We start from the raw sequence: 21,352 nt of genomic DNA, 5'->3' as shown, positions 1-21,352 counted from the left end.
ACACATTTCCTTATCACTGTCAGTGAGTCAACTCTTGAACAACATGATTACTCAACACAGAACATAAAAAGTTAAAGTGTTTGCACTTACCGCGACCCAGCCGACGTAGCAGATTGCAAAGGATAAGCAACAGGACGAAGACTCGCACCAGTCCTCCTCTAGCCTTGAAGGTGCATCGGAACGAGTCCACGATTCTCTCGTAGTTGAAGAAATCGGTGATCATTTTCCATAGGGATATCTTGTTGGCTGACCCGGCTACTTCACTTGGTCGCTTCAGGGAAATCTGCGCAGGTTTCTCGCTATTCTGCTCCTCGTTCTTCTCCGAAGTCTTCTTCTTAGCGAAGGGCCCGTGGCTCTCAGGCAGGAAGAAGAGATAGGTGAGAGACCCGCAATGCATCAACAAGGAGGTCCCGAACAGCATTTGATATCCTCCATGCTTCTTAATATAATAACCGACTAGTGTTCCGATGGGTCCTCCCAGATACCAGATACTATTGGCAAGACCCACCCTCATAGTGCGAGACTCTTCTGAGGTCACGTCGCTGAGGTATGCGTTGGCAGCGGTGAGGAAGGACACTGTTCCTCCCCCTAGTGAATCAAAGACAGCAGCTACCAGTAGAAACTCTACTGGCCACTCTGCCACCCACGAATTAAGCAGGTACCCGCCCGCCCAACAGAAGTGGCCGAGGGTGGCCACATACAGTGGTACCTTCCTGCCGTACTTGTCGCTCCAGGCGCCCATGAATAGAATGAAGAAGAAAGGGATGAAGGACATGATGATGCCATTATACATTCCAAATATACTTAACGCTTGCTGGACTTTAATATTCTCCTGCGGATGTTTCGTTAAGTTGGTGCACACCTCTTCTGTGAAGTTGAGGTTAACGCGGCAGATTTTATCCAGCTGAAGATCCTCGACGAAGACGATCATAACGGAGTAGGCGAGGCCATCCAGGAGCATGACGGGTTCCACAGCCAAGGTGGTGAAGAAAACCCGAAGCTTGAGCCAGAGGGGCCAGGCCACCGCCGGCGGGGCCAGAGGGCACGCCACTTTCACCTCATCCTCTTTTCTTCCCGGAGAACCCACAGATTTAATGCGTTTCTGTGACGAAAGAAATGAAACATATTTAACCATACCTAAAGCCATGTTTTGCTCATATATAATTATTCTTACAACAAAAAACTACCTTTCACATTATGAACACGATGTTAACATTTCTTCCCAGATATACACAACGGCGATGTAATGATCACTAAAACACACATGGCACCTTCCTGTGAACACCAGAACACAACAAAAATTCACTTATGATATGGAAAAAACATTTTCTTGACAATTCGCAGCACTTAGCAGTGAATATATAATTCACGATTAGTGAGGGTGGGAGGCTGCTTTAGTTCCACAGAACTCTGAGGCTATAGTTTCTTACGACCCCCTCCCCTCACTGTCGCAACACTGTGTGAGACCCCCCTCACTGTCGCAACACTTAGAGCGGCACCTTCATGAACTGTCGCAACACTGTATGCGACCTCCCTTACTGTCGCAACACTGAGTACGACCCCTTCACTGTCGCTACACTGTACGACCTTCTCAGCGTCGCTACTCTGTGTGATCCCCTCTCCCTCACGGTTCCAACGTTGTGTACAGTCCCCTCACTGTCGCAACACTGTCTGTGTAAGGCATCATAATTACCAACACTGACTGTGAAAGATGCCCTTGCTAGCAGCACCGTCAGTGTAAAACACTCTTATTACCACCACTGTCTGTGTAAACACTCTTACCGCCGCAACACTGCCTCTGTACAATATGCTCTCTATAGCGACACTGTGTACGACACCATTGTAACACTGTCTATGTATCATCTTCTCCCTGTAGCAACACTGTGATACCCTTCATTGTCGCAGCACCGTATACGACCCTTTCACCATCGCAACAGTATACGATATCCTTACTAATGCAACACAAGTTGGAAGGTACCTTCACTGAATCAGTTCCCTCACTGAGGAGTTGCCTCGTGTACCTCACTTCGCTCTGTCAACTGTTTAATACACTATGAGGTAATGGTGCGGGCGTAGGTACGTATACACACACGCGCGCCTGAGTGTACGCACTCAAGAGTGTGTGTTGTCTAGCAAGGGAGGTAGAGTGCACACACGCACATGCGCAGGAACACCGGGTAAATCGTCATTCCTTGATAATGTAAATCACTTACTAGAATAAATAAATAATTAGAATAACATTTAATTAGATAGTAATTCATTTCATTCACAGTATTCCGCAAAATTTTAATTAATTTGCTACCGTCAAGAAATATTTAAGGAAGTTGTTGCCTTCAATCGCTGATTATGTGAATTGGTGTGTATATGAATATGTCAATACTAAAGATGAATGTTAAATATACTTAGAGGCATCATAGAGCATATCCTGAAAAGGAAGACGAGTTAGTAGAGGGTATGTTGTACTGTAGACTCGTACAATTGCAGGAGGCTTCATGGTCAAGCTCGAGGGATGAAATGATGTTTCCCTGATGCGGTGCTGTGCTTTAGTAAACCGTGTTCAGGGCAGCTCCGGGACTCGTAACCTAGTACCAGCCACTGCGCACACTGTGCTGCGCCACTCACCCATATTGTTTTTTTGCTTTACCCCCTTCCTCTCTCTCTCTCACCCCCTCCCCTCCCAAATCCAAGACCACCCAACCTTCATGGTGAAACAAGACATTAATAGCGTTCGTGATGGCTCAGAATATTACGGTACATTGGGAAGCCATGGTCGATGATCCTCCCTTTATTGTGAAGGTCAGCAAGCCAGTCCCAGAAACAGCAGCGTATGGGAACTTTGTCAAGTTTTGGAAAGCAAACACGGTTGAGCAGATAAAGCAGTCAGCTTCCAGTCATAGTGTAGGGCACGCAGAAGACCGGTGTGGGAGCCAATCTTATTTGTTGACCACACCCCATGATGCTTCAAGTCCAAGGTCCTCTAGCCACTCCTCTCGTCCGGGCCTCAGCTGTGCTCAGTCCCCAGAACCATCAGAGACAGTGAGGAGATACCGTTCACTGCACTGCGTCTCCCTTTACTTTGTCCCTTCCTGCTCCTCCTCATTCGGTATTTAATTTTTTGCACTTGTACCTTGCCTCATAGTCGTAATTTTTTCTTTGTTCTGTCAGCTTTCTCTTGGGGTATCCCAATTTTATCTCTTTATTTCTTCTCTTTCAACAACAACCCATCTTTCTCCTAGTCACAGTAAACTCCCTTCCCACGTACGCTTTCCATCTTAGGACGCCTCTATCTCTCCTCTCCTACTCTTCATCACCTGTGTAGTGACGCACTGGAAGACACTACTCACTGCTCGGGTCACTGAAGCAGTGCTCCCATGGGCTGTATATGTATATATATGTATGAACATCCAGCATGAGTATGTCAGCAGTTGGCGCTATTGTACGGTCATCATATGAGTTAAAGGTGAGTCAGAAGACATGGGTACACTAGTGTTTGCTTAGCTACTCAGTGAGTCAATATATAACTAAAGACCGTAGCATCAATCCAGGAAGAAAACATAGCCACCACCTTAGTGAGATGAACGGTGAGTCAAATAAGTGAAATTAGCCTATGATGAATCGAACCAACACATCTCCTGATACAGTATGATCCATACGGGTTTAGTGCTCCACGTTATGTATAACGTAGCACTACATCAGGTATACAGTGTGTGGTCACACAAGTGATCATTGTATCATGCAGGAGGAGCCACATGTCTATGGTGCATCCAACAAAATCCTCAGATTCTTGGATGTCACTACGGTTCGGCTCCGGCTGCGTTACCAGTATCTGGCAGGTTAAATCACCACCACCAGATGTAGATCAAACAAACTATAAACTTTGCCAGATGGACTGTTGTCACACCTTGCGTCATTATGTACTGGAATGCGATAAAATTAATGAATTTAGAGACAACTCGCTCAGAAATGTTCAAGAAATGTCAAAGCATTTTATCCGCAGTGGTATATTATCAACCAGTTTGGAAAAATACTCTGACTTTGCCCACTGTAAATAACGCATAACCACATATTTTTTTCAAGCATACCTTGAAAAAATATAAAGTATTTTTATCTGTGTGACCTAATTCATGTCTGCATAAATAACTCACTACAATTCTGACGAGATATAAATATGTTAAGTACTTCAGTACCACTGTAACTTGTTCATTACCACTGTAACTTGTTCATTACCACTGTAACTTGTTCAGTACCACTGTAACTTGTTCAGTACCACTGTAACTTGTTCATTACCACTGTAACTTGTTCAGTGCCACTGTAACTTGTTCATTACCACTGTAACTTGTTCAGTGCCACTGTAACTTGTTCATTACCACTGTAACTTGTTCAGTGCCACTGTAACTTGTTCATTACCACTGTAACTTGTTCATTACCACTGTAACTTGTTCAGTACCACTGTAACTTGTTCATTACCACTGTAACTTGTTCATTACCACTGTAACTTGTTCAGTACCACTGTAACTTGTTCATTACCACTGTAACTTGTTCATTACCACTGTAACTTGTTCATTACCACTGTAACTTGATCATTACCACTGTAACTTGTTTATTACCACTGTAACTTGCTCATTACCACTGTAACTTGTTCCTTACCATTGTAACTTGTTCATTACGACTGCAACTTGTTCAGGACCATTGTAACTTGTTCATTACCACTGTAACGTTGCGACCCAGTCCCTGGACCCATTATGTACCTCTGTAATGTTGAGGTACAGTCCCTGGACCCATTATGTACCTCTGTAATGTTGAGGTACAGTCCCTGGACCCATTATGTACCTCTGTAATGTTGAGGTACAGTCCCTGGACCCATTATGTACCTCTGTAATGTTGAGGTACAGTCCCTAGACCCATTATGTACCTCTGTAATGTTGAGGTACAGTCCCTGGACCCATTATGTACCTCTGTAATGTTGAGGTACAGTCCCTGGACCCATTATGTACTTCTGTAATGTTGAGGTACAGTCCTTGGACCCATTATGTACTTCTGTAATATTGATGTGCTGTCCCTGGACCCATTATGTACCTCTGTAATGTTGAGGTACAGTCCCTGGACCCATTATGTACTTCTGTAATGTTGATGTACAGTCTCTGGACCCATTATGTACCTCTGCAATGTTGAGGAACAGTCCCTGGACCCATTATGTACTTCTGTAATGTTGAGGTACAGTCCCTGGACCCATTATGTACTTCTGTAATGTTGAGGTACAGTCCCTGGACCCATTATGTACTTCTGTAATGTTGATGTACAGTCCCTGGACCTATTATGTACCTCTGTAATGTTGAGGAATAGTCCCTGGACCCATCGTGTACTTCTGTAATGTTGAGTTACAGTCCCTGGATCCATTATGTACCGCTGTAATGTTGAGGTACAGTCCCTGGACCCATTATGTACCTCTGTAATGTTGAGGTACAGTCCATGGACCTATTATGTACCTCTGTAATGTTGAGGTACAGCCCCTGGACCCATTATATAAGTGCCTTTGTAATCTTGTTGACTATCACCCACAGGATGGGTGTGATGTGCATTGTAATGATACTAAACTTCACTTGGTGTAGCACTACACCAGGTGGTGACCACGTGTAGCACTACTCCAGGTGGTGACCACGTGTAGCACTACTCCAGGTGGTGACCACGTGTAGCACTACACCAGGTGGTGACCACGTGTAGCACTACTCCAGGTGGTGACCACGTGTAGCACTACTCCAGGTGGTGACCACGTGTAACAGTACATCAGGTAGTGTGGAGGTCACACAGGTGGTGACCACGTGTAGCACTACACCAGGTGGTGACCACGTGTAACAGTACATCAGGCAGTGTGGAGGTCACACAGGTGGTGACCACGTGTAACAGTACATCAGGTAGTGTGGAGGTCACACAGGTGGTGACCACGTGTAGCACTACTCTAGGTGGTGACCACGTGTAGCACTACACCAGGTGGTGACCAAGTGTAGCACTAAACCAGGTGGTGTGGTCAGACAGGTGGTGATCATGTGTAGCACTACTCCAGGTGGTGACCACGTGTAGCACGTCACCAGGTGGTGACCAAGTGTAGTACTACACCATGTGGTGTGGCCACACAGGTGGCGACCACGTGTAGCACTAGGTGGTGTGGAGATCACATAGGTGGTGACCACGTGTGGCACGACACCAGGTGATGACAACGTGTAGCACTACACCAGGTGGTGACAACGTGTAGCACTACACTTGGTGGTGACAACGTGTAGCACTACACCAGGTGGTGACAACGTGTAGCACTACACCAGGTGGTGACAACGTGTAGCACTACACCAGGTGGTGACAACGTGTAGCGCTGCACCAGGTGGTGACAACGTGTAGCACTACACCAGGTGGTGACAACGTGTAGCGCTGCACCAGGTGGTGACAACGTGTAGCACTACACCAGGTAATGACAACGTGTAGCACTACACAAGGTGGTGACAACGTGTAGCACTACACCAGGTGGTGACAACGTGTAGCACTACACCAGGTGGTGACAACGTGTAGCACTACACCAGGTGGTGACAACGTGTAACACTACACCAGGTGGTGACAACGTGTAGCACTACACCAGGTGGTGACAACGTGTAGCACTACTCCAGGTGGTGACAACGTGTAACACTACACCAGGTGGTGACAACGTGTAGCACTACACCAGGTGGTGACAACGTGTAGCACTATACCAGGTGGTGACAACGTGTAGCACTACACCAGGTGGTGACAACGTGTAGCACTACACCAGGTGGTGACAACGTGTAGCGCTGCACCAGGTGGTGACAACGTGTAGCACTACACCAGGTGATGACAACGTGTAGCACTACTCCAGGTGGTGACAACGTGTAACACTACACCAGGTGGTGTCAACGTGTAGCACTACACCAGGTGGTGACAACGTGTAGCACTATACCAGGTGGTGACAACGTGTAGCACTACACCAGGTAGTGACAACGTGTAGCACTACACCAGGCGGTGACAATGTGTAACACTACAACAGGTGGTGACAACGTGTAGCACTACATCAGGTGGTGACAACGTGTAGCACTACACCAGGTGGTGACAACGTGTAACACTGCACCAGGTGGTGACAACGTGTAGCACTACTCCAGGTGGTGACAACGTGTAACACTACACCAGGTGGTGACAACGTGTAGCACTACACCAGGTGGTGACAACGTGTAGCACTATACCAGGTGGTGACAACGTGTAGCACTACACCAGGTAGTGACAACGTGTAGCACTACACCAGGCGGTGACAATGTGTAACACTACAACAGGTGGTGACAACGTGTAGCACTACATCAGGTGGTGACAACGTGTAGCACTACACCAGGTGGTGACAACGTGTAACACTGCACCAGGTGGTGACAACGTGTAGCACTACACTAGGTGGTGACAACGTGTAGCACTACACTAGGTGGTGACAACGTGTAGCACTACACCATGTAGTGACAAGGTGTAGCACTACACCAGGTGGTGACAACGTGTAGCATTATACCAGGTGGTGACAACGTGTAGCACTACACCAGGTGGTGAAAACGTGTTGCAGTACATCAGGTGGTGACAACGTGTAGCACTACACAATGTGGTGACAACGTGTAGCATTACACCAGGTAGTGACAACGTGTAGCACTACACCAGGTGATGACAACGTGTAGCACTACACCAGGTGGTGACAACGTGTAGCACTACACCAGGTGGTGGCAACGTGTAGCACTACACCAGGTGGTGACAACGTGTAGCACTACACAAGGTGGTGACAACGTGTAGCGCTACACTAGGTGGTGACAACGTGTAGCACTACACCAGGTGATGACAACGTGTAGCAGTACACCAGGTGGTGACAACGTGTAGCACTACACCAGGTTGTGACAACGTGTAGCACTACACCAGGTGGTGACAACGTGTAGCGCTACACCAGGTGGTGACAACGTGTAGCACTACACCAGGTGGTGACAACGTGTAGCGCTACACCAGGTGGTGACAACATGTAGCACTACACCAGGTGGTGATAACGTGTAGCACTACACCAGGTGGTGACAACGTGTATCACTACACCAGGTGGTGACAACGTGTAGCACTACACCAGGTGGTGACAACGTGTAGCACTACACCAGGTGGTGACAACGTGTAGCGCTACACCAGGTGGTGAGAACGTGTAGCACTACACCAGGTGGTGACAACGTGTAGTGTCGTCACGGGTGTCAGTGAAAATTATGTAACTCGGTTAAGATAATTTATTGAGTAGAGACAAAAAGTTCCAGTTTCATAGTACACCTGTCTCTCCCTGTCTCTCCCTGTCTCTCCCTGTCTCTCCCTGTCTCTCCCTGTCTCTCCCTGTCTCTCCCTGTCTCTCCCTGTCTCTCCCTGTCTCTCCCTGTCTCTCCCTGTCTCTCCCTGTCTCTCCCTGTCTCTCCCTGTCTCTCCCTGTATCTCCCTGTCTCTCCCTGTCTCTCCCTGTCTCTCCCTGTCTCTCCCTGTCTCTCCCTGTCTCTCCCTGTCTCTCCCTGTCTCTCCCTGTCTCTCCCTGTATCTCCCTGTCTCTCCCTGTCTCTCCCTGTCTCTCCCTGTCTCTCCCTGTCTCTCCCTGTCTCTCCCTGTCTCTCCCTGTCTCTCCCTGTCTCTCCCTGTCTCTCCCTGTCTCTCCCTGTCTCTCCCTGTCTCTCCCTGTCTCTCCCTGTCTCTCCCTGTCTCTCCCTGTCTCTCCCTGTCTCTCCCTGTCTCTCCCTGTCTCTCCCTGTCTCTCCCTGTCTCTCCCTGTCTCCCAGTCTCTCCCTGTCTCTCCCTGTCTCTCCCTGTCTCTCCCTGTCTCCCAGTCTCTCCCTGTCTCTCCCTGTCTCTCCCTGTTTCCCAGTCTCTCCCTGTCTCTAACTGTCTCTCCCTGTCTCCCAGTCTCTCCCTGTCTCTCCCTGTCTCTCCCTGTCTCTCCCTGTCTCCCAGTCTCTCCCTGTCTCTCCCTGTCTCTCCCTGTCTCCCAGTCTCTCCCTGTCTCTCCCTGTATCCCAGTCTCTCCCTGTCTCTCCCTGTCTCTCCCTGTCTCTCCCTGTCTCTCCCTGTCTCTCAGTGTCTCCCAGTCTCTCCCTGCGTCTCCCTGTCTCCCAGTCTCTCCCTGCGTCTCCCTGTCTCCCAGTCTCTCCCTGCGTCTCCCTGTCTCCCAGTCTCTCCCTGCGTCTCCCTGTCTCCCAGTCTCTCCCTGCGTCTCCCTGTCTCCCAGTCTCTCCCTGCGTCTCCCTGTCTCCCAGTCTCTCCCTGCGTCTCCCTGTCTCCCAGTCTCTCCCTGCGTCTCCCTGTATCCCAGTCTCTCCCTGCGTCTCCCTGTCTCCCAGTCTCTCCCAGCGTCTCTCTGTCTCCCAGTCTCTCCCTGCGTCTCCCTGTCTCCCAGTCTCTCCCTGCGTCTCCCTGTCTCCCAGTCTCCCCCTGCGTCTCCCTGTCTCCCAGTCTCTCCCTGCGTCTCCCTGTCTCCCAGTCTCTCCCTGCGTCTCCCTGTCTCCCAGTCTCTCCCTGTCTCTCTCTGTCTCTCCCTGTCTCCCGGTCTCTCCCTGTCTCTCCCTGTCTCACAGTCTCTCCCTGTCTCTCCCTGTCTCCCAGTCTCTCCCTGTCTCCCAGTCTCTCCCTGCGTCTCCCTGTCTCCCAGTCTCTCCCTGTCTCTCCCTGTCTCTCCCTGTCTCCCACTCTCTCCCTGCGTCTCCCTGTCTCCCAGTCTCTCCCTGCGTCTCCCTGTCTCCCAGTCTTTCCCTGCGTCTCCCTGTCTCCCAGTCTCTCCCTGTGTCTCCCTGTCTCCCAGTCTCTCCCTGTGTCTCTCTGTCTCCCAGTCTCTCCCTGCGTCTCCCTGTCTCTCAGTCTCTCCCTGCGTCTCCCTGTCTCCCAGTCTCTCCCTGCGTCTCCCTGTCTCCCAGTCTCTCCCTGCGTCTCCCTGTCTCCCAGTCTCTCCCTGCGTCTCCCAGTCTCCCAGTCTCTCCCTGCGTCTCCCTGTCTCCCAGTCTCTCCCTGCGTCTCCCTGTCTCTCCCTGTGTCTCCCTGTCTCCCAGTCTCCCCCTGCGTCTCCCTGTCTCTCCCTGCGTCTCCCTGTCTCCCAGTCTCTCCCTGCGTCTCCCTGTCTCCCAGTCTCTCCCTGCGTCTCCCTGTCTCCCAGTCTCTCCCTGCGTCTCCCTGTCTCCCAGTCTCTCCCTGCGTCTCCCTGTCTCCCAGTCTCTCCCTGCGTCTCCCTGTCTCCCAGTCTCTCCCTGCGTCTCCCTGTCTCCCAGTCTCTCCCTGCGTCTCCCTGTCTCCCAGTCTCTCCCTGCGTCTCCCTGTATCCCAGTCTCTCCCTGCGTCTCCCTGTCTCCCAGTCTCTCCCAGCGTCTCTCTGTCTCCCAGTCTCTCCCTGCGTCTCCCTGTCTCCCAGTCTCTCCCTGCGTCTCCCTGTCTCCCAGTCTCCCCCTGCGTCTCCCTGTCTCCCAGTCTCTCCCTGCGTCTCCCTGTCTCCCAGTCTCTCCCTGCGTCTCCCTGTCTCCCAGTCTCTCCCTGTCTCTCTCTGTCTCTCCCTGTCTCCCGGTCTCTCCCTGTCTCTCCCTGTCTCACAGTCTCTCCCTGTCTCTCCCTGTCTCCCAGTCTCTCCCTGTCTCTCCCTGTCTCCCAGTCTCTCCCTGCGTCTCCCTGTCTCCCAGTCTCTCCCTGTCTCTCCCTGTCTCTCCCTGTCTCCCACTCTCTCCCTGCGTCTCCCTGTCTCCCAGTCTCTCCCTGCGTCTCCCTGTCTCCCAGTCTTTCCCTGCGTCTCCCTGTCTCCCAGTCTCTCCCTGTGTCTCCCTGTCTCCCAGTCTCTCCCTGTGTCTCTCTGTCTCCCAGTCTCTCCCTGCGTCTCCCTGTCTCTCAGTCTCTCCCTGCGTCTCCCTGTCTCCCAGTCTCTCCCTGCGTCTCCCTGTCTCCCAGTCTCTCCCTGCGTCTCCCTGTCTCCCAGTCTCTCCCTGCGTCTCCCAGTCTCCCAGTCTCTCCCTGCGTCTCCCTGTCTCCCAGTCTCTCCCTGCGTCTCCCTGTCTCTCCCTGTGTCTCCCTGTCTCCCAGTCTCCCCCTGCGTCTCCCTGTCTCTCCCTGCGTCTCCCTGTCTCCCAGTCTCTCCCTGCGTCTCCCTGTCTCCCAGTCTCTCCCTGCGTCTCCCTGTCTCCCAGTCTCTCCCTGCGTCTCCCTGTCTCCCAGTCTCTCCCTGCGTCTCCCTGTCTCCCAGTCTCTCCCCGTGTCTACCTGTCTCCCAATCTCTCCCTGCGTCTCCCTGTCTCTCCCTGCGTCTCCCTGTCTCCAAGTCTCTCCCTGCGTCTCCCTGTCTCCCAGTCTCTCCCTGCGTCTCCCTGTCTCCCAGTCTCTCCCTGCGTCTCCCTGTCTCCCAGTCTCTCCCTGCGTCTCCCTGTCTCCCAGTCTCTCCCTGCGTCTCCCTGTCTCTCCCTGTGTCTCCCTGTCTCCCAGTCTTCCCCTGCGTCTCCCTGTCTCTCCCTGTGTCTCCCTGTCTCCCCGTCTCTCCCTGCGTCTCCCTGTCTCCCAGTCTCTCCCTGCGTCTCCCTGTCTCCCAGTCTCTCCCTGCGACTCCCTGTCTCCCAGTCTCTCCCTGCGTCTCCCTGTCTCTCCCTGTGTCTCCCTGTCTCCCAGTCTCCCATTGCGTCTCCCTGTCTCTCCCTGTTTCTCCCTGTCTCCCCGTCTCTCCCTGCGTCTCCCTGTCTCCCAGTCTCTCCCTGCGTCTCCCTGTCTCCCAGTCTCTTCCTGCGCCTCCCTGTCTCCCAGTCTCTCCCTGCGTCTCCCTGTCTCTCCCTGTGTCTCCCTGTCTCCCAGTTTCCCCCTGCATCTCCCTGTCTCTCCCTGCGTCTCCCTGTCTCCCAGTCTCTCCCTGCGTCTCCCTGTCTCTCCCTGTGTCTCCCTGTCTCCCAGTTTCCCCCTGCATCTCCCTGTCTCTTCCTGTGTCTCCCTGTCTCCCAGTCTCCCCCTGCGTCTCCCTGTCTCTCCCTGTGTCTCCCTGTCTCCCCGTCTCTCCTTGCGTCTCCCTGTATCCCAGTCTCTCCCTTCGTCTCCCTGTCTCCCAGTCTATCCCTGCGCCTCCCTGTCTCCCAGTCTCTCCCTGCGTCTCCCTGTCTCTCCCTGTGTCTCCCTGTCTCCCAGTCTCCCCCTGCGTCTCCCTGTCTCTCCCTGTGTCTCCCTGTCTCCCAGTCTCCCCCTGCGTCTCCCAGTCTCTTCCTGTGTCTCCCTGTCTCCCAGTCTCTTCCTGTGTCTCACTGTCTTTCCCTTCTCTCTCTATGTTTTACTGTCTTCCTTGTTTCTCTCAGTCTCTCCCTGTGTCTCCCTGTCTCCCAGTCTCCCCCTGCGTCTCCCAGTCTCTTCCTGTGTCTCCCTGTCTCCCAGTCTCTTCCTGTGTCTCACTGTCTTTCCCTTCTCTCTCTATGTTTTACTGTCTTCCTTGTTTCTCTCAGTCTCTCCCTGTGTCTCCCTGTCTTTCAGTCTCTCCCTGTGTCTCCCTGTCTCTCAGTCTCTCCCTGTGTCTCCCTGTCTCTCCCTGCGTCTCCCTGTCTCCCAGTCTCTCCCTGCGTCTCCCTGTCTCTCCCTGTGTCTCCCTGTCTCTCAGTCTCTCACTGTGTCTCCCTGTCTCTCAGTCTCTCCCTGTGTCTCCCTGTCTCCCAGTCTCTTCTTGTGTCTCCCTGTCTCTCAGTCTCTCCCTGTGTCTCCCTGTCTCCCAGTCTCTCCCTGTCTCCCATTCTCTCCCTGTGTCTCCCTGTCTTCCAGTCTCTTCCTGTGTCTCACTGTCTTTCCCTTCTCTCTCTATGTTTTACTGTCTTCCTTGTTTCTCTCTGTCTCTCCCTGCCTTTTCCTGTCTCCCTGTCTTCCTATCACCCTCTCTCACTGTCTATCTGTCTCCCTATCTTCATATCTCTCTCTCTTTCAATATCCCTGTCTGTGTCTGTCTCTGTGTGTCAGTGTTATTGTCTTTTTCTTCGTTTCTCTCCGTCACATCTTTATCTCTCTCCTTCGTTTTCTCTGTTTCTCTGTCTTTCGTTAATTCTGTCTCTCTGTCTTTCGTTATCTCTGTCTGTGTGTCCTTCGTTATCTCTATCTCTCAGAGACTGATCCTGGTCCAGTCCATTTTACCATAAATGATCCCTTGAAGGGATCATTCAAGCTTGCTTCCCACTTCCCAGCAGCTTTATGGCCCCTACGGGTTCTCGGCTTCCTCACAATTGTAATAATAATTACAGTGACAGGAAATAATGGTGCGTTGGACTAACAAGAGTGCTAACATTGGCACTAACAATGGAATAAACAGTGGCACTAACGACGAGACAAGGAATGTGTCGAAGAGCGGTACTCGCAACGGTACTGACAACGGAACTAACAACGTGAACTAGCAGCTCCATTACCAACTGGACTAGCAGCTACATTACCAACTGGAACAGCAGCTACATTACCAACTGAACTAACAATATTACTAACACCAACTACTTCGCCAAACAAAAACCAAAAATTGATATCCCTTCATATCTGAGGCAGGGTGAGAGGGGCCACAACCGAACGGACCAGGGATCGATTTCCGGACGAGGAGGGACGTATGGGAAGAGATTATCATAACTGTAGCCCATCATTACTTAGCAATAAATAAAATTTAATCAGTTGAAACTAATACTTCTAGGTAAATATTGGTTTTCTTGGACTAACTGTGAGAATGAGATATTTTACACTAATTTGGTTTAGTCTTTTCTCTTTTTTCCCCGTTGTTTCTTCCCGTTGCTTCTTCCCGTTGTTTGTCCCCGTTGTTTCTTCCCGTTGTTTCTTCCCGTTGTTTCTTCCAGTTGTTTGTCCCCGTTGTTTCTTCCCGTTGTTTGTCCCCGTTTTTTCTTCCCGTTTTTTTATATGCATTAATTATATATTATCATTTATTGTCTACATATCATTTACTGGTGGAATTATAAGTTAATACTGATAAAATTTGTTTAATTGACGATAACCTAATCTAAGCAAATCTAAGCTATCGTAAATAACCTATGACGAAAAGTTAGCTAAAACGTGTACATAAAACATCAATTACTGAGTAACGGGGCAGGTTTAGAAGCCAGGGTATGTTAGTCTTAACGGGGCAGGTTTAGAAGCCAGGGTATGTTAGTCTTAACGGGGCAGGTTTAGAAGCCAGGGTATGTTAATCTTAACGGGGCAGGTTTAGAAGCCAGGGTATGTTAGTCTTAACGGGGCAGGTTTAGAAGCCAGGGTATGTTAATCTTAACGGGGCAGGTTTAGAAGCCAGGGTATGTTAGTCTTAAAGGGGCAGGTTTAGAAGCCAGGGTATGTTAGCCTTAACGGGGCAGGTTTAGAAGCCAGGGTATGTTAGTCTTAACGGGGCAGGTTTAGAAGCTAGGGTATGTTAGTCTTAAAGGGGCAGGTTTAGAAGCCAGGGTATGTTAGTCTTAACGGGGAAGGTTTAGAAGCCAGGGTATGTTAATCTTAACGGGGCAGGTTTAGAAGCCAGGGTATGTTAATCTTAACGGGGCAGGTTTAGAAGCCAGGGTATGTTAGTCTTAAAGGGGCAGGTTTAGAAGCCAGGGTATGTTAGTCTTAACGGGGCAGGTTTAGAAGCCAAGGTATGTTAGTCTTAACGGGGCAGGTTTAGAAGCCAAGGTATGTTAGTCTTAACGGGGCAGGTTTAGAAGCCAGGGTATGTTAGTCTTAACGGGGCAGGTTTAGAAGCCAAGGTATGTTAGTCTTAACGGGGCAGGTTTAGAAGCCAAGGTATGTTAGTCTTAACGGGGCAGGTTTAGAAGCCAGGGTATGTTAGTCTTAACGGGGCAGGTTTAGAAGCCAGGGTATGTTAGTCTTAACGGGGCAGGTTTAGAAGCCAAGGTATGTTAGTCTTCACGGGGCAGGTTTAGAAGCCAGGGTATGTTAGTCTTAACGGGGCAGGTTTAGAAGCCAGGGTATGTTAGTCTTAACGTGGCAGGTTTAGAAGCCAGGGTATGTTAGTCTTAACGGGGCAGGTTTAGAAGCCAGGGTATGTTAGTCTTAACGGGGCAGGTTTAGAAGCCAAGGTATGTTAGTCTTCACGGGGCAGGTTTAGAAGCCAGGGTATGTTAGTCTTAACGGGGCAGGTTTAGAAGCCAAGGTATGTTAGTCTCAACGGGGCAGGTTTAGAAGCCAAGGTATGTTAGTCTTAACGGGGCAGGTTTAGAAGCCAGGGTATGTTAGTCTTAACGGGGCAGGTTTAGAAGCCAAGGTATGTTAGTCTTAACGGGGCAGGTTTAGAAGCCAAGGTATGTTAGTCTTAACGGGGCAGGTTTAGATGCCAAGGTATGTTAGTCTTAACGGGGCAGGTTTAGAAGCCAAGGTATGTTAGTCTTAACGGGGCAGGTTTAGAAGCCAGGGTATGTTAGTCTTAACGGGGCAGGTTTAAAAGCCAGGGTATGTTAGTCTTAACGGGGCAGGTTTAGAAGCCAAGGTATGTTAGTCTTAACGGGGCAGGTTTAGAAGCCAAGGTATGTTAGTCTTAACGGGGCAGGTTTAGAAGCCAAGGTATGTTAGTCTTAACGGGGCAGGTTTAGAAGCCAAGGTATGTTAGTCTTAACGGGGCAGGTTTAGAAGCCAAGGTATGTTAGTCTTAACGGGGCAGGTTTAGAAGCCAGGGTATGTTAGTCTTAACGGGGCAGGTTTAGAAGCCAAGGTATGTTAGTCTTAACGGGGCAGGTTTAGAATCCAAGGTATGTTAGTCTTAACGGGGCAGGTTTAGAAGCCAAGGTATGTTAGTCTTAACGGGGCAGGTTTAGAAGCCAAGGTATGTTAGTCTTAACGGGGCAGGTTTAGAAGCCAGGTTATGTTAGTCTTCACGGGGCAGGTTTAGAAGCCAAGGTATGTTAGTCTTAACGGGGCAGGTTTAGAAGCCAGGGTATATTAATCTTAACGGGGCAGGTTTAGAAGCCAGGGTATGTTAGTCTCAACGGGGCAGGTTTAGAAGCCAGGGTATGTTAGTCTCAACGGGGCAGGTTTAGAAGCCAGGGTATGTTAGTCTTAATGGGGCAGGTTTAGAAGCCAAGGTATGTTAGTCTTAACGGGGCAGGTTTAGAAGCCAAGGTATGTTAGTCTTAACGGGGCAGGTTTAGAAGCCAGGGTATATTAATCTTAACGGGGCAGGTTTAGAAGCCAGGGTATATTAATCTTAACGGGGCAGGTTTAGAAGCCAAGGTATGTTAGTCTTAACGGGGCAGGTTTAGAAGCCAGGGTATATTAATCTTAACGGGGCAGGTTTAGAAGCCAGGGTATGTTAGTCTTAACGGGGCAGGTTTAGAAGCCAGGTTATGTTAGTCTTCACGGGGCAGGTTTAGAAGCCAGGGTATGTTAGTCTCAACGGGGCAGGTTTAGAAGCCAGGTTATGTTAGTCTTCACGGGGCAGGTTTAGAAGCCAGGGTATGTTAGTCTCAACGGGGCAGGTTTAGAAGCCAGGGTATATTAATCTTAACGGGGCAGGTTTAGAAGCCAGGGTATGTTAGTCTTAACGGGGCAGGTTTAGAAGCCAGGTTATGTTAGTCTTCACGGGGCAGGTTTAGAAGCCAGGGTATGTTAGTCTCAACGGGGCAGGTTTAGAAGCCAGGGTATATTAATCTTAACGGGCAGGTTTAGAAGCCAGGGTATGTTAGTCTTAACGGGGCAGGTTTAGAAGCCAGGTTATGTTAGTCTCAACGGGGCAGGTTTAGAAGCCAAGGTATGTTAGTCTTAACGGGGCAGGTTTAGAAGCCAGGGTATATTAATCTTAACGGGGCAGGTTTAGAAGCCAGGGTATGTTAGTCTTAACGGGGCAGGTTTAGAAGCCAGGTTATGTTAGTCTTAACGGGGCAGGTTTAGAAGCCAAGGTATGTTAGTCTTAACGGGACAGGTTTAGAAGCCAGGGTATATTAATCTTAACGGGGCAGGTTTAGAAGCCAAGGTATGTTAGTCTTAACGGGGCAGGTTTAGAAGCCAGGGTATGTTAGTCTCAACGGGGCAGGTTTAGAAGCCAGGGTATGTTAGTCTCAACGGGGCAGGTTTAGAAGCCAGGGTATGTTAGTCTTAATGGGGCAGGTTTAGAAGCCAGGGTATGTTAGTCTTCACGGGGCAGGTTTAGAAGCCAGGGTATGTTAGTCTCAACGGGGCAGGTTTAGAAGCCAGGGTATGTTAGTCTTAAACCTAACGCCAGAGTTCGTCGAGGAACAAACTCACGTGTCTTACGATTTCCATTGTCTTGAGTTTAAAATATTATGTTGTTTTTACGAGAGGATGACCAGGTGTTATGGAAATAAATGGTATCAAATACCGACACAGTGGAAATATAAACACATATGCAGTATAATGTGATCCTTTATTGACAACGTTTCACCCACACAGTGGGCTTTTTCAAGTCACACACAGATCTACCTGGGGTGGAAGGTACGGGAGTATTTATAGTCATGTTCAGAATGTTGAGGTCAGGTGGAGAATGCTGCATCTGATGATCTACCGGGTGGGGTTATAGAGTCTTGGGTAGCTTGGCAGGGGTATTGGACAAGTTGTGAGTAGACCTTCTGCAGTGTTCTATGTTCTTATGTGGGATAGCGATGAAGAAGTTTCTTGGCGAGTGGTTCAGCTATGTTATAGAAGCCGTTGTTCTGGTTGAAATTGTTGGTTATAGAGATATGCGATGATTCCAGGATTCTTCGGTATTGAGTGTTGTCTTCTGTGGCGATAAGTCTTGATTTTCTGTAGTTAATTAAATGGTTGTGTGAATTGCGATGTTGTACACAGGCATTCCTTGTATCGTCAGTCCTGCTTGCATATTGGTGTTCTGAAATACGTGTTTGGAGGTCTCTTGATGTTTCGCCCACATATAATTTGTTGCAGTCATTACAAGGGATTATGTATACCCCTGCAGAGGATGGAGGCTTGTCCTGTCTACTACTGGTGATGTCCTTGATGGTCGTGGTTGTGGAGGTAGATACTTGGAATGATGTATTGGAAAAGATGTTGGAAACATGTTTGGCAATGGAGTTGGTGGGGAGGACTATGTATCTCTTCTCGGCAGTGTCTTCTCTGGGTGTGTTGAAGATGTTTAATGCCCGCCGTCTGCAGTCTCTGAAGAAGTGACGAGGATAGTGGAGTTTAGAAAATACTTGTTCAATTATAGTGCATTCTTCCTCAAGGAACTCATTGCTGCAGATTCTGAGTGCACGCAGGAAGAAGCCTATAATTACACCACGTTTGGTTTTGGTGTCGTGGTGAGAGTAGAAGTGAAGAAGATCGTTTTGGTTGGCTTCTTCCTGCGTGCACTCAGAATCTGCAGCAATGAGTTCCTTGAGGAAGAATGCACTATAATTGAACAAGTATTTTCTAAACTCCACTATCCTCGTCACTTCTTCAGAGACTGCAGACGGCGGGCATTAAACATCTTCAACACACCCAGAGAAGACACTGCCGAGAAGAGATACATAGTCCTCCCCACCAACTCCATTGCCAAACATGTTTCCAACATCTTTTCCAATACATCATTCCAAGTATCTACCTCCACAACCACGACCATCAAGGACATCACCAGTAGTAGACAGGACAAGCCTCCATCCTCTGCAGGGGTATACATAATCCCTTGTAATGACTGCAACAAATTATATGTGGGCGAAACATCAAGAGACCTCCAAACACGTATTTCAGAACACCAATATGCAAGCAGGACTGACGATACAAGGAATGCCTGTGTACAACATCGCAATTCACACAACCATTTAATTAACTACAGAAACTCAAGACTTATCGCCACAGAAGACAGCACTCAATACCGAAGAATCCTGGAATCATCGCTTATCTCTATAACCAACAATTTCAACCAGAACAACGGCTTCTATAACATAGCTGAACCACTCGCCAAGAAACTTCTTCATCGCTATCCCACATAAGAACATAGAACACTGCAGAAGGTCTACTCACAACTTGTCCAATACCCCTGCCAAGCTACCCAAGACTATAACTCCACCCGGTAGATCATCAGATGCAGCATTCTCCACCTGACCTCAACATTCTGAACATGACTATAAATACTCCCGTACCTTCCACCCCAGGTAGATCTGTGTGTGACTTGAAAAAGCCCACTGTGTGGGTGAAACGTTGTCAATAAAGGATCACATTATACTGCATATGTGTTTATATTTCCACCAGGTGTTATGATGGAATCCTAGTGATGGATCCCGTGGATATAAGCTACATTGTTTAGCTTTCTTGCGTTAACCTAGGATAACATACCTCCTGGGATAAATAACACTATGGATATATATCTTTATCATCTACTGACGTACGAATTAAGTTTCACAATTCATGAACATAATATATTTGGAAACTCAAGTAATCGAGACAAAAAAGAATATGTAGTAACCATTAACAACCACCTCAAAAAAAGTAACTACTTGTGTATCCAGGAAAGGTATCCCTGTGTTACACAACCCCTGCCCACTAGCACGGAAACAGTTCAGAGGGAGGAATAAGTTTGTATTCGGTTATATATTAGTGTTGAAGATTTGAAGCGAACCAGAGGAAATTTGACTAGTCATCATATGGAAACAGACATACGAATTTCTTCAATAAATTTGGCAAATTATGACATACACAGCCCAAATCTAATTCAAATCTTCCACTAAGAAATAACAGCCTTGAGGTTATCCTGAAGAGGCGTACTTGTTATCTGAGGGAGACCAGCACATTATGTTTGAAGCCGTTCAGAAGCTGCATTATCAGGTTATCAGCGTAGAAGAGTTGCGGTACTCAGATTTGACACTCAGAAATTATCACATGAAAAACAGAATTTCAGTTTCCCGAGTGCCAACCACTCCCTGAAAGGGCAAACTGGGACCTGGACAGGACGAAATAAATTCAGATTTTCTCCAAGCAAGACTGGCCACATTTTAATTACTTAATTCCTTTTAATTTAAGCTTAGGGTACATACATACATTTTTATAATGGACTCAAGTGTACACAGATGCTGTAGTTACATTAAGGTACATTATGTAGATTTAGCCCAGGACAACCCAATAAAGTCAAAGACTGAGATTTATTTCAAATCAGAAGAGACTCTCCAGGTATATCACAAAAACGAATTTTATTAATAAAATTGGAAAATTATAAAATTAAAATACTAAAATTAATTGCCAGATTAATAAAACTGTAAATTAAGAGAAAGTTTCCTTAAGGAAAACACATCAGCACTAAGAGTTTCAAGCTGACCTGAAGATGCATTCTCCAGTTATTGCTCACAATAAAACAAAATTTGTTCCTTGACAGTCATTTTTAGGAACGTTTCGTCCATTTCATACGAAACATCAATCATTAACGATTGATGCTTCTCACAGTCGTTTTATTTCAATCAAGGGAAAAAGCTAAACATGTAGGGGTCACATAGCGCCTTCGAAATGAGAGATGGAAAAACCCAATTCCTTGGAATAAGAGCCCCTCACCAGCACCAAGGGGCTTCCCCCCATCAGAAAAGATAATCCAGTTATCATAATGCAAAATATAACCAAACAATTTCTGAAGTACTAGTGGCAAGATGGCTCCCACACACTCCATTAACAACAAAAACCTTCGTTAACCAGAATACACCAGTGTTCACATTAACAACACCAACCTTCGTTAACCAGGATACACCAGTGTTCACATTAACAACACCAACCTTCGTTAACCAGGATACACCAGTGTTCACATTAACAACACCAACCTTCGTTAACCAGGATACACCAGTGTTCACATTAACAACACCAACCTTCGTTAACCAGGATACACAAGTGTTCACATTAACATCACCAACCTTCGTTAACCAGGATACACCAGTGTTCACATTAACAACACCAACCTTCGTTAACCAGGATACACCAGTGTTCACATTAACAACACCAGCCTTCGTTAACCAGGATACACCAGTGTTCACATTAACAACACCAACCTTCGTTAACCAGGATACACCAGTGTTCACATTAACAACACCAACCTTTGTTAACCAGGATACACCAGTGTTCACATTAACAACACCAACCTTCGTTAACCAGGATACACCAGTGTTCACATTAACAACACCAACCTTCGTTAACCAGGATACACCAGTGTTCACATTAACAACACCAACCTTCGTTAACCAGGATACACCAGTGTTCACATTTAACAGCCGAACAGAAGAGACTTTCCAAAGTCATTCCCTGAGAACAATGTTGGGAAGATTTATTTGAAACTTAGTAATAGTTGACCAAAGTCGATCAGATTAGGCGTCCTGCTGCCCCTGTTCACCTAGCAGTAAGTAGGTACCAGTCGACTGGTGCGGGTCGCATTCTG

The 21,352-nt window shown here is 48.4% G+C and overlaps 1 protein-coding gene across 5 annotated transcripts in view; it reads right to left on the bottom strand.

Moving 5' to 3' along the window:
- Positions 1 to 21,352, bottom strand: part of LOC128689941 (proton-coupled folate transporter) — a 187,628-nt gene that overhangs the window by 59,588 nt on the left and 106,688 nt on the right. For 3 of the 5 annotated variants that reach the window (XM_070088685.1, XM_070088682.1, XM_070088684.1), the window contains one exon: positions 91 to 1,102. In XM_070088685.1, coding sequence (XP_069944786.1) covers positions 91 to 961 — 871 coding nt within the window. In that variant the 5' untranslated portion in view covers positions 962 to 1,102. Of the gene's footprint in view, positions 1 to 90; positions 1,103 to 1,978; positions 2,314 to 2,476; positions 2,549 to 21,352 lie in introns of those variants that run through there. The other 2 variants (XM_070088683.1, XM_070088686.1) reach the window with 2 other exon arrangements.

This window comes from Cherax quadricarinatus, chromosome 25, assembly GCF_038502225.1.
Source record: "Cherax quadricarinatus isolate ZL_2023a chromosome 25, ASM3850222v1, whole genome shotgun sequence".
Classification (NCBI taxonomy): Eukaryota; Metazoa; Arthropoda; class Malacostraca; order Decapoda; family Parastacidae; genus Cherax; species Cherax quadricarinatus.
Note: the sequence above shows the minus strand (reverse complement) of the source record. Positions and strands in the feature narration are given on the sequence as shown.